At 38.9% G+C, this 14,253-nt stretch overlaps 1 protein-coding gene across 1 annotated transcript in view; it reads right to left on the reverse strand.

Moving 5' to 3' along the window:
• Nucleotides 1-14,253, reverse strand: part of HSD17B12 (hydroxysteroid 17-beta dehydrogenase 12) — a 164,240-nt gene that overhangs the window by 7,360 nt on the left and 142,627 nt on the right. The window contains exons 8-9 of the mRNA XM_017529408.2: nt 9,861-9,942; nt 8,192-8,257 (exon numbers count right to left, since the gene is read on the reverse strand). Of these exons, the coding sequence (XP_017384897.1) occupies nt 8,192-8,257; nt 9,861-9,942 (148 nt within the window). The remainder of the gene's footprint in view (nt 1-8,191; nt 8,258-9,860; nt 9,943-14,253) is intronic.

The raw sequence follows: 14,253 nt of genomic DNA on the forward strand, positions 1-14,253 counted from the left end.
CCACTCTGTCACCTAGGCTGGAGCGCAGTGGTGTGATCTTGGCTCACTGCAACCTCCACCTCCTGGGCTCAAGCCATCCCCCCACTCCGCCTCCCAAGTATCGAGGACCACAGGCACCACCATGGCTGGCTAATCTGTGTATTTTTTGTAGAGACAGGGTTTTATCATATTGCCCAGGCTGGTCTTGAACTCATGAGCTCAAGTAATCCATGAGCCTCAGCCTCCCAAAGTGTTGGGATTACAGGTGTGAGCTACTGTGTCCAGCTGGATTTTATTTTGAAGAGATTACTCTGGCTGCTATGAGTAGACTGTAGGGGTTGTTAAACCAGGATGGGTGTAGGAAGGCCAGATAGAAAGATACTGCAAAATGTCCAGGACAAGCTAAGATGGTGGCTCAGATAGTGATAGCAGTGGAGGTCATGAGAAGTGGTCAAATAGTGGGTATGCTGCAAGGATTTCCTGAAGGATTAAGTTTGGGATGTAAAAAAAGAGGTGGTAGGGTAACACGAAAAAAAAAATCAGCATTGGTCAAAATCAGACCAACTTGAATTCAAATTCCAGCTTGACTGCCTACTAGTTGTGTGATCTTGAGCAAAACACTCAATGACTGAGCCTTAGTTTTGTAATTAGAGGCTACAGAATCTTCCATATTATACTATCATGAGAAATAAATAAAATATTATCAGTTAAAGAGGGTGGGATTTGAACTCTAGCATGTATTAGCAATTCTTTTCTTTTCGCTTTTTTTTTTTTTGAGAAGGAGTCTCGCTCTGTCGCCAGGCTAGAGTGCAGTGGTGCGATCTCGGCTCATTGCAATTTCCGCCTCCTGGGTTCAAGCTATTCTCCTGCCTCAGCTTCCTGAGTAGCTGGGATTACAGGCATGCACCACCACACCCAGCTAATTTTTGTATTTTTAGTAAAGACAGCGTTTCGCCATATTGGCCAGGCTGGTCTTGAACTCCTGACCTCGTGATCCGCCCACCTCAGCCTCCCAAAATGCTAAGATTTCAGGCGTGAGCCACCGTGCCCAGCCTGTAATGTGTTAAGTAACTGTCTTTTCTGTGTGTGTGTGCCTTCAGGACAGGGACTGGGTCTTATTCACCTTTGCTTCCTAGACGTTTAGCTAAGGGCCTGGTAAATAGCAGGCACAAGCTGTTTGATAAACTAAACTGACTTTAGGCAAGTTTCAGGATTCTTTTTATTTTTATTTTTTAAGACAAAGTCTCATTCTGTTGCCCAGGCTAGAGCGCTGGTGTGCAATCTCGGCTCACAGCAACCTCGGTCTCCCAGGTTAAAGCGATTCTCGTACCTCAGCCCCTCAGCGTAGCTGGGATTATAGGCATGCACCATCACACCTGGCTTATTTTTGTATTTTTAGGAGACATGGGGTTTCACCATGTTGGCCAGACTGGTCTTGAACTCCAGACCTCAAGTGATCCACCCACCTTGGCCTCCCAAAGTGCTGGGATTATAGGCGTGAGCCATCGCACCCGACAAAGGACTTTGATCCTGTTTCCTATTTGTAAAATGGGACTAGGTTAATATCTATGTAAAATGAGATAACAAAAGAGGTGAAAACATGGGCACACTGTCGATATCCAATAAACGTAAGTTTCTTTCCTCTCTTCTTCACACTTTATATATCATTTCCCAGCTTGCAGTGTTTTTATCTCACATCATTTATCCCACTTGCCAGAAGGGGAGATTAAAGGTTAAAGTAATCAAGCAACTTTCTGTAGGTCCGATGATCACCCCATGTTGAAGGCAGAACTCAAACTTTGGTCTGCTGACTCCAAGCTCTGTGTCCTTTCCTCACTGCCTCTAAGCACACCAATGACCAATGTAGTTTACATAAAACCACAGCCTGGATTGAGGAAACCGTGACCATGCTTTAACTGTGACTTTTCATTTTGAAATGACTACATATCCAGCCAGGGCTTCAGGAATTCTTTAGCATCAAAAATCTCTTTATCAGGCAGGTTTGTGAAGCAACATCACTGATGCTAAATCTGGGGGAAATTTTGATAATGACCAATATATTTGCACAGTTTTAGGGTCTCCCCACAGATTGCTTATTAGTGCAAGGGAAATAATAGTAATTATATGGCAGAGAAGCTGGGTAACACTTGGAGTGGGGGGGTCAGAGACATCGCCACCAATGAAGAGCAGATAGATCTTGTGTGCCTCCCGGCATGATCCCCGATGACACAACATCACATACATATGTGGTATTTTGGCAAGGAAAGCCAAATATAACCCAAATCTCACTTTTGGGTTCCTCTTAGGAAGCGTCAATGAAACCTCAAATGAGGAATGTATAATTAAAAAGGAGAAATACCATACTCTTAAAAAATGTCACTGTCATAAAAGACAAAGAAAGGTTTTAGCTATATCCCAGGTTAAAGAAAACTAAACAGAGAGGACAACTAAATATAATACCTGATCCTAGATTGCATTCTTTAGTGGAGGAAGAGGAGAGGATAAAGAATATTATAAGGTCAAAAATTGGGCACAGATAGTACATAAGATAAAATTATTGCATCCATGTTAACTCCGAGTTGATATGGGTATTGTGGTTACATACGAGAATATCCTTACTCTGGTTGGGTATGGTGGCTCACACCTGTAATCTCAGCACTTTGGGAAGCCAAGGTGGGAGAATCACTTGAGCACAGGAGTTTGGATCAGCCTGGGTGACAAAGTGAGACCCTGTCTCAACAAAAACTGCTAGGCTTGGTGGTATGTGCCTGCAGTCCTAACCGCTTGGGAGGCTGAGTTGGGAGGATCACTTGAGCCTGGGCGGTCAAGACTGTAGTGAGCCGTGATAGCTCCACTACACTCCAGGCTGGGCAACAGAGCAAGACTCTGTCTTCAAACAACAAACAAACAAACAAACCCTTATTTTTCAGAAGTACACACTCAAGAATTTAGAATTGAAGGACCATAATGTGTGCACCTACTCTCCAATGATAAGACAAATGTGGTAAAATGTTAACAGTGAGTAAATCTAAGCAAAGGGTATCAGAGTATTGTTTGCACTGTTTTTACTCTTGTAACTTTTCTGTAGACTTGAAATTATTTCCACATAATTTCCTTTTAAACCAGAAGGCTTATGAAAATTTTGCAGAATAAGAGTTCAAGAGGTGTAGTTTTAGGATTTAGCCTTAGTCTTAGCTACTTCCTCCTTGCTCAGTATTGCTAGTTAGTACAGGGTAGACAGGAGGATCCCAGGGCTAGGGCCCACTACCTAGCCAGTCAAATTACTCATAATAATATTGCCTTTTGCAAGATACAAGTGTCTTTTTTTTTTTTTTTTTTTTTTGGACTGGGCTTTAATTATAAGGTAATGAGAACAAACAGTCCTCATCAACAGACTACACTTTTGATAAGGTTTCCTTGAGAATGTGCTTCTCATCCTTTGCTCAAAATCAAATAGTCTCTCAGGCCCATAATTCACCTCCAGGGCATTTATATCACTTGTTGTTGTTACTGCAATTTTGCATTTCCAGGAAATGTTTATATAATGGCAAATCTGAATTCTTGAAGGCAATTTTAAATGCTCTTATAAAATTATAGGAAAGAAGAAGTTGGGGGAAAGATGGGGTGAGAAAAGCAAAAGAAAAATATTAAGAAGTAATATAAAACAATCTAGAATTTGAACAACATACCCCCTTCCTTCCCCAAAAGAGCAATCTGATGTACATTCACATGGAGGTAGACCTAAAAAAAATAGCTTTCTTTGAAAGGATTAGAAAAAAATGGAAACTTGGCCACATAACATTAGTCTAGAAGCCATTCAGATACAGAGGCTGAAAATTCAAGGCCAGGAGCATATGGAAGCGACAGAAGCAGCTCAAAAAGCCTTCAAAACAGATTCCTATGTAACGCAAAGCTTGACCATGCACAACCAGAATTTTCTGTGATGCCATGGAAAAGGTAGGTCTCCCGTTTGCCACGAATGACAAGTGCCACCAGCAACACAGAGACACACAAGATAAAAAGCCCTGTTCTCAAGAATACATGGAAGTGGGGAGACAGGGGAGGGCCAGACAGTAGCAGGCAGGGGTACACAAGGAGCTCTAATGAGAGCCCCAAGAAAGGCCTAAGCAAATGTGCCAAGAGGCTGACAGACGGCTTTCCAGGGCAGGGGAACTGTGACCCAGGCCTTGAGAGAGGGATGGGGGCCGTAGGGCTCAGGTGCAAATGGGGCTGGGAGGAAATATGGTGAGCAGAATTGGAGAGGAGTTGGGGAAAGGATGAGAACAGAGAAGCCAGTTATGGGCAGTTCAGAGGGCAGCGCATGTACTGGACACGGGATGTCTACTCTGGTCTGAACATGGGTCGGGGAGGAAGATGGAGTGGCAAGAAAGGAGATGGTCTTGTGGAGTTCAAATCTAATCCTAAACCTTATGGGCAGCCACTAGAGGACCAGGAAGGAAAGCAACATTATCTGATTTGTATTTTAATAAGATCTACCAGGAAACATGTGGGCTGGAGTACAAGGCAGAATCAGCTGATAAATACTCCTAGTCCAAAATATTTGTGGGCATAAAACGCCACCAAGGAAAAACCAATCATGTTTAACTCTGAGCTTCATTCAGATTACGTTTCTTTTGCCCCTTTGATCAGAATTAATAAGAGGTTCTCTTTCTATTCTACTTCAACATTCTGATGTATTCGCATAGAATGACTGTACTTTCCCTCACAAACATCTGAGTCTTTATTTTTTCATCAAATTCATTCAAAGTTTAAACCCTGAATGAATTCATATGACAAAACACAATGACGGATGAAATGACACAGTTTATAATTCATTATTAGGGAAAAACAAACGTTATTGAAATAAAATATTTCAGAAGACAAATGCTAATGTGTTTTTATAGTAGCTTTTAGTCACACCAGATTACTAGGTGGAAAATATGGAGAAAAGATCTCTGAGGGAAACATGTGAGTTGCTTGTCCCTGCTCTCAAGGCCTAATGCTACCTTCTGTCACTAAGACACTTAGAGTTTCTGGTCATTCTGCTTATAGGTCAACCACCAATGGACCTTTTTAGCATTCCTGCCTAGTCTCAATAGGTGTTTACAAATTATCAAGTTAATAGCTTGATTGCAATTAGGTTCATCAGAATGAAAACGGTATACCATTGCATGGCATGTGATACCTTCCCACGAAAACCTTCTCATGGCATGCAGTAGCTTCTCACAAATGCTTTACTGGTTTCCTTGTTACTGAAATACAACATATTCTACATCGAAGATTCGATTATTAGCATTAAAATGGCTGGTGTCAAGGAAAGGGGAAAAAGAGAGTACGGTAATTTAGTGTAAAATCCAGGATTCTAGAAAACTTGTTCTCATGAATGAAACCTATACATATGGGAAGCTGCAAGTCAGAAATAACATCAAGTGGCTACGACATCTAAGGTTCCCTTGGATGAAACTCGGGTCGGGGTGTAGAGGAAGCAGGCTCTTATTTGAAGCTGGAAGGTGAGAAATCAGTCATCCCTTCCTTTCATTGCCATTCTATCTCACAGTAGATGATTTAGCTCCCACCAGTATCTACTCCATAAAAAGATTTAGAAGCTACATGACATGACATTTAGGCCCATCTTGATGGTCTACATGCATAAAGGAGGAAACAGAACTAATCAACCACCTTCTGGTTCCATCACTCCCTGAGCACAAATGGATCCAATAAGGGTTCAATGCTGACCTACAGGCCTGGAGCAAACAGTCTAGTGGTTAAGAACAAAGACTTTAGTGCCAAACAGACCCAGATTTGAGTCCCAGCTCAACCTGAACAAGTGGCTTACCCTCTCTAAGCCCCAATTTCTGCAATTAAAAAAAAAAAGATAATCACACTATCTTATGGGATTGTTATGAGATGCGGTGAAATGATACATATAAAAGTGTTTAGCACTGTACCTGAAAAGTATCCACTCAAATATTCACTATTATTATATTGATGGATCATTTGGGGCTTCAGGATACAAACCCTAAAGTGCTGGGCTCATAGGAATGAAAGCCACAGTGAACACCAGATGTGTGTAGAGGTGGATTAGCTGATGGGCAGGAGCAGGAAAGAGGTACAAATTGCACCATCTCCCAAGACATTTTTTAAAAAGTGCCTGAGCATGGAAATATGATTTCTTTCCATTGAAGAGTGGCTAATTTGAGATTGCCACCCTTCAAAACTCCAACATTTGCTTTCTGTTTCACAGGAAGCAAATTTTGTGTTTCACAGGAAGCAAATTTTGTGTTTTCACAGCATTGTATCTGCTAGCTACATAATAAACTCAAAGGCATATAAATGTTAACTCAAAGTGGATCAAAGAACTACAACTAGAAAACTCTTAGAGGAACACAGGGACAAAGCTTCATGACATTGGATTTGGCAAGCATTTCTTGCATCTGACACCAAAAGCACCAGCAACAAAAGAAAAAAATAGATAAACTGGACTACATCAAAATTTAAAACTTTTGTGCATAAAAAGGCATTATGCAAAAGGCAGAGTAAAATGACAACTCATGAAGTGGGAGAAAAATATTTGCAAGTCATGTATCTACTAAGGGGGCAACATCCAGAATATATAGATCATTCCTACAACCCAATGACAAGAAACCAAACAACATGATTTTATTAAAGACAGGCAAAGGACCAGAATAGACATTTCTTCAGAGGTGATATACAAATGACCAAATAAGCTCATGAAAAAATGCTCAATATCACTAATCATCACAGAAAAGCAAACCAAGAGGAGATACCACTTCACACCCATTATGATAGCTATTATAAAAAACAAACAAAATAGAAAGTAACAAATGTTGGTGAAGATGTGGAGAAACTGCAACCCTGTACACTGCCAGTGGAAGTGTAAAATGGTGTAGCTGATATGGAAAATAGCATCAAAGTTCCTCAAAAAATTTAAAACAGAATTACCATATGACCCAGTATTTCCACTACTCTGTATGTGTGTGTGTGTGTGTGTCTCTATATACACACACACATATACATATATATATACACACACAGATATATACATTTCCAGTACTGTGTGTGTGTATATATATATACAGTAGCATATATATATACACACACACACACACAGTATATATATATACACACACACACAGTGTGGAAATGTATATATATACACACAGTAGTGGAAATGTATGTGTGTGTGTGTGTGTGTGTGTGTATACTGTGTGTATGTGTGTGTATATATATATATATATATATACACACACATACACACAGAGTAGTGGAATGTGTGCGTGTATGTGTGTGTGTGTACACACATACAAAAGATTTGAAAACAGTTTCCAAGTAAACCCACGCTCATATTAGCATTATCTACAATATCCAACAGGTGGAAACAACCCAGATGAGTAAAATGACAACTACAAATCAATCTGCCTGATTTGTAGCCATGGAAACAAAAATAATAAACAACCCAGATGTCCATTGGCATGTAAATGGATAAGCAAAATGTGGCCTATTTACAATGGAATATTATTCAGCCTTAAAAAGGAAGAAAATTCTGACACATGCTTTAACATGGATGAACCCTGAAGACATGCTAAGTGAAATAATCCAGTCATGAAAGATCAAATGCTGTATAATTCCACCCATATGAGGTACCCTAAGAGTAGTCCAATTCATAGAGATAGAAAATCAACTAGTGGTTGCCAGGGGCTGGAGGGAAGGGGAAATAGGGAGTTTGTGTTCGATGGGTACAGAGTTTCCATTTTGGAAGACGAAAAAGTTCTGGAGGTGGATGGCGGCAATGGTTGCAGAATATGTCAATGTACTTAATGCCATTGAACCGCATACTTAAAAATGATTCAAAAGGTACATTTTATGCTTATTTTTATCACAATTAAAAAAGAGAGAGATGCTGATAGTCTTGGTCTCTCAAAATAAAACACTAAGAACTTAAAACTTATGCTTCAGCTATTTATACTGCATTTAGTTCCACTTTAGGTATCCCCATTTAGAAATTCTAGGGGATAATTTTTTAAAAATCTAGACAAGTGCATTAAGGAAAAAGAAGCCATGTTTTTAATGGTGTGCTAACGTCACATTCACTTACCTAGGAATATGATTTTCTTTTGTTGCCAAGACAGCAACAGTTGCTCTGGAAACCACACAAAAACAGGGGTACTTCAGTGAAACAAACTCCACTCACCTGCACAAAGATGCCCTTGCTCCTATACTCCTCGTGGAGGCACCGAGAGAAGAAATCTACAAAAGCCTGGGAGGGCAGTGGGAGTGAGAAGAAAACACACACATTACATCAATCTGCCTGATTTGTAGCCATGGAAACAAAAATAATAAACTAACCATAATTAAACTAACCATTTAATGCTGTGATTTCTCATCATTTTTTTCATTTCAAATGCAACTTAGAAAAACACCTCAAAACCTCGTTGTTTTTATCTGCCACTAAATGAAGTATTATATTACGAGATATAATATCCAGATCAAATTTTGATTTAACTGGAAAAGGCTCTTCTTATCCTTTTCTCCCCCCAGAAAATTACTTTCCAAGAAAAACTATTTTTCTCTTATATAACAAAGGATGCATTTCATCTCTCCACTTGTCACTCAAACACAGTATCAAGTCTGTTCAAGTCTGTTCTATGGGGATTGTGTTGTTGCTAAAAGAACAGAACAAGCATCCTCTTGGTGCCTGGGGATGACAAGATCCAAGAAGTATAGAGGTGAATGTGACAGCCCATCTTCTTCTGATACTACAACCTTAAATGTATTTGTAAAATACAATGTGCCAGTTTTCAAATGTGGACTCAACCTCAGACTAGAAATGCAAAGAATCAATAATGACTTTTCAAGGGTCCTAATGAGTAATAGTTTTGTATCCATGGATTAGAACAGGTAAGGTGAAGTTCACGAATCCCTTCAAGAACCATGGCATTCATTTGAAACTTGCCTACAGTATGCTCCGAGATTCAGAAAGTAGATTGTAGGGGTTGGGAGGTGGTACCAAGCTTTTTCAAAAGACAGTAGTGGCTGTTTTTTCACATGAAAAAGAAGTTGGAGGTTTTGCTCTTTTCCTTCCCTGCCATGTTTCAAGTTCTTACTGTACATATTTTTGTTTAGTTTTCCCTAAAAGCCTGCTTAATTTCAACATCTAAATCGTCATTTTCCCTTCAGAGATGTATTCGTTGCCTCAACAATGTATCTGAAGATGATGCCACTGACCTGCAGGCAGTAGGAGATGCATTCTAAATTACTTTCCTAGTAGTAATGTGAAGAGGTTAATGGTGATATTGTATGAAATTATGACATTGTACAAAGAGTTCTGGAAAATTCTTGTCTCACCACAAAAATTAACAAAGAATATCTATGAATTCTGGACAATATGGCAAAATACACCCTCGCCCAGTCTATCTTGTGCCTACTGTGTACATTTACACGCTGACTGGATGCGTCTCTTCTATGCTGTGTGAAGTGGACTCATTCGTGTAACAAATCTCTAATCTTAGACTCATTAGCATCATGTTCTAATCAACTGAGCTAACTGCCTAGGTCACCTCTCTATGGAAGGCATAAGTATCACTTTTAAAATCAGTAAAGTACTGGGGGGAAAAACAACATCTGTGAATCTGATATACTGGTGTCCCATTTGTAAGTTTATAGTAAGTTTATTGAGAGTACATAGTATGTCTCTAACTCTGGTTCTCTTGAAACTCAAGTAGGGTATTTTCCTTTTCTTCTCAGTTTATTGGAAAACTGTCAAGAATAGAGCTTCAGGAAAGTTAAATCTACATTAATTTTTCAGACTAAAAATTACTCCTTATTCCTATATTGACATGATTTAAGAAAATACTGTTTACCTTGGTTGCAGAATAGATGGTCAACATTGGGACGGGGTGTGAGCCACTGGCAGATGAGATGTTCAGAATCGCCCCTTTAGCTCTAAAAAGGAAAAATGTACCATGTAAAAGGAGTCAAATAATATACACAGTTGTTTGTGAATGACAGATTGAGATATATAATTATTTGAAACTGAATAATGTAGCTGTTTTTCTAACACACATCTCTCTCTGCCTTCCATCAGTATGCGATATGCTCGGTCAGTAAATGAGGCATAATTCAATCAACTAAAAATAGTACTTCTTCACGATTAGCTCATTTCCCAGTCTTAGTAATCCAGGGCATGATCAGATCAGATCTCCAGTCTCCTCGAGTTGACCTCTACCCTCTGAGGTCTTCTCTAGCCACAGTGCCAAGAATTTTTACTTACAGATACTCTCATATTCCCTGCATGCACCTTTATTTGAGCATATCATCATGTACTACCTTAACTGTAGGATTTAATCATTCTATGTATATAAACATTCTTTCCTCCCTCCAACAAAACCATAAGCTTCTGGATATAATAGCCCACTTTCCCTCAAAATATTCCACATGGTACTGAGCATATAACAAACAGGTACTTAAGAAAACTTTCTGGTAATGAGTGGATGGCTATGTCCTGCCCTTCTACTTTCCCTGAGTTGTAGATATTTGGGCACCAACAAAGAGTTGACTCTAAACTTATGTGACTCTCTAGTTTATCAAAGTGTGTCTTTTGCCAAAAGGCAAAGCTCAGTGGTTACTGTAACTTTTAGAGACTACTGAAAGTTCAAAATCAAAGTTACCAGGAACTTCTAATTCTACAAAAAGTGAAAATTAGCTTGAGAAAAGCAATGCTATAAAGATACCCGTTGTTAATAAGTATGTATAGGTTAGGTAAAGTATGGAATTACGGTTTAAGAATGTCAGAACTACCAACTCTTCCCCTCAAATCTATTCCTCTCAGGGGGTTCCCATTTTTCAGCCACTGCAGCCTGATTCCACGCACCTCCTGTCTCCCTTCTAAGGTTCCTTTCCTTAACCCACTTCCTCATTGTTCTTTGTCTGAATTTACTTCCCCAACAACTTTTTTTTTTTTTTTTGCTTGAAAAAGGAAATATACAGATCCTCTTCGTGCAAAATAAAGGAAACGTGATGAAATGGCACCTAAATTATTTTAGACATAAATCTGAAATGAAATAATCCCCAAAAGTTACCCGTTCCATCCACCAGCCTCTAGGCGAGATGCCACTTCAACCATCAAAGGGAAATGGGGTCCTCAGCTTAGTGTGTGTCACTGGAAAGAAGTTGTTGTTGTTTAACAGAAGTCCTTATCAGTACAATGTGCCTTCCTAAGCTGTGAAATCCATTAAGATTTTGATGACAAAAATTATATTTCAAATTTAAAAATATTATCAGTGTTTTGAATAAAGTTGGAAATAAGTAGTCAATGGATAAATTACATCATTCTGGTATTTTTTGTTTGTGTCTTCCTCTTCAGAAGCAGAAAAGCCTTTTTTTTCCTTTTTCTTTTTCTTTTTTTTGAGACAGAGTTAAGCTCTTTTTACCCAGGCTAGAGTGCAATGGCACAATCTTGGCTCACTACAAACCTCTGCCTCTTGAGTTCAAGAGATTCTCCTGCCTCAGCCTCCCGAGTAGCTGGGATTACAGGCATGTGCCACCACGCTGGCGAATTTTGTATTTTTAGTAGAGAAGGGGTTTCTCCATGTTGGTGCGGCTGGTCTCGAACTCCTGACCTCAGGTGATCTGCCTGCCTCAGCCTCCCAAAGTGCTGGGATTACAGGTGTAAGCCACTGTGCCCGGCCACCATTTCTTTTTTAATTTTAAGGTAAGAGTTTGTATCAGGAGTTAGATCCCAACAATTCTAACACAAAAACTGGTAAATTAGCAATGAATATCTAGTCCTTTCATTTTATCTATATTTGTGAGAAATTCCTTTGATGACAATGGAATAAAAACCACTTTTGTTACAGGAGATTTTTAATATAGTATTAATTTGTAATATTTAAAATATCTTTGTTTTTTGGGGGTATTGATAATATTCTAAAATTAGATTGTGGTGATAGATGCACAGCTCTGTGAATACCCTAAAAACCATTAAAGTGCATGCTCTAATGGGTAGATTGTATGGTATGTGAAATTTATCTCAACAAATCTGTAAAAAGAGAGAGAAAAATATTTATGACATATTGGAATGTATCAACTTTAAGCTCTGAGCAGATCCCAATCAAGTGAAAACAAAAGAGCTATTGTATTGTATACAGCACAAATGCATTCTGAGAAGTAACCCTCGATCTTGACAAGTCAACCCCCCTCCTGTATCCTAAGGATCCTTGTAGGTATGGGTAGTGTTTTACTTTAACCTTTTCTCATATAAGTGGGAACTGCTATGTCTAAACTCATTCACAGAAAGTGAAGAAAAAGCCAGTTTGAAGTAGATGCAGAAGAATGAGGCTTTCCACTGAAGCTGCAGCCTATCACTGCTTGTCCTGCCAGCTGGATTAAATGCTCCATTATACTTAAGTCAGCTGGGGTGGTTACATGTGCCCTTGAACAGAAATCTTACATTTTAAATTTCATTCGCTAACAAAATGCAGTTTAAAAATCTGTGAAAGGAAAATTTAACGTTATCAATGCATTTTAAAAATTAAATCTGGACTTGATCAAAACAGACTCTTAAAACTTCACCCACCAAAGCAATGATCTCAATACAGGAAAAGTCATTTAAAGATAATAACAGTTTCTTTCCCATATTATAATACAACACGGATCAATTATCTCATGTCACATTCATGCAGTCATGCTCCCTTACTTGTTTGCTCCTTGAGGCAACTAAGATTTTGTTTCTCAAGTATTCTAATCCTATTTAAAACTTCTGGGAGGTGGAGCTACTTTGAATTAGTGTAAAGTCAGAGTTTTAGGGTACTTCGTACAAAATACAGTATTTGAGCACTAAAACACATGAAAACAAATCTAAGACTAACAAAGGATAAAGCAAAAATGCACTTGACCTAAATAAATAAAAGAGTAGCATTTATAATTGTACCAAAGTTATAGTAGAGAAAATAGCCCCTCTACAAATCTCTGTCCTGCCATTAAGCTCACATACTTGTCTAGCAAAAACCTTCCTCCCACACCCACACACACAACAGCGTAAAATTCTCTTGCTCTTTCTTTCCAAGGGCAATAATATTCAAGTTAGTTGTCTGAATCATAAATCATATACTGGTATAGCCTGCCTTAATCTTTGTACTGTATATAGTATCTGTTCTCTATGTAGAAATGGGGCTGAGCATTTGGGACTGCAAGTCACAAAAGACACGCCCTTAAAATCAACCACATTGTCTAGCTCTAATCCTCCATTTAAGCAGAATTAGTGACGTCAAACCAGTTTCCATGGCACAGCCAGACTCATGACAACGCTGTCATATCAAGCAGAAGGACAAAATGGGCTGCACTTAATTGCACACAGAAACAAACATGAAACCAAACCCTGGTTAATCTCTCATTTTCCGGGGACTTGGGAACAATTCTAAGATTGGAAGGTACATTAAGAATTTCTGCTGAAGTTCTATAATGAAGACTCATGTTGCTCATACTCAGTGCATTTCCTAGTTTGTTATGACAAATATCCAAATAAACGAGTCATGCAATGTTTTCTGTGATGCAACATTCTTAATTCATTATACTGCTTACTTGCTAATAGCCACACAATGGTGTCTCAGTGGTACAAATTACCAAGGATCTACTAGACTAAAATGTTGCCCCCCAAAAAAAAACCCCAAAACAAAACAACAACAAAACAAAAGCAGAAAACACCAACTGCTGACAAGAAAGTACCTTTTCATATAAACATATTCTCTTTAATTACAGTTCCTCCCACAAGCCAGGCATTAAACTTGTCCAGCTCTGTAAAACTCAGTACTTTGCATTTATAGCTTCCTATAGATATGCTCTCTCATGGAATTCCCTCAGACCTGTGAAATTCCCAGTAAGACTCCCTTAATTGTCACCTGGATTTTTAAAAAATTGCCAAGCCTTTATTTTATAAATGCCTTAATATTCTATCAGAAAAATACTACTGTCCTAGATGATGTAACAGGTCTCATTTGAAGTAAGTCACTGATTTCTACCTTCCTTAGAAACCTCATCATTGTCCCACAGTGCAGGCGAGGAGAGAGAGGTGCTGCTGTGAGGAGCTGGAACTGCAGAGTCAATCCCAGTGGGGACTGCTGACTGCATACAGAATGTGACAGTAGCCAAGGAATAATGCACCAAAAAAAAAAAAAAAAAAAAAACCCATCCCAATTCTTCGCATTTCTACTTCATATCAAGGAGTACAAAAGCATGCTCTTGAGGGGGAAGGTTAGC

The sequence above is a fragment of the Cebus imitator genome, unplaced genomic scaffold, assembly GCF_001604975.1.
Source record: "Cebus imitator isolate Cc_AM_T3 unplaced genomic scaffold, Cebus_imitator-1.0 Scaffold58, whole genome shotgun sequence".
NCBI lineage: Eukaryota > Metazoa > Chordata > Mammalia > Primates > Cebidae > Cebus > Cebus imitator.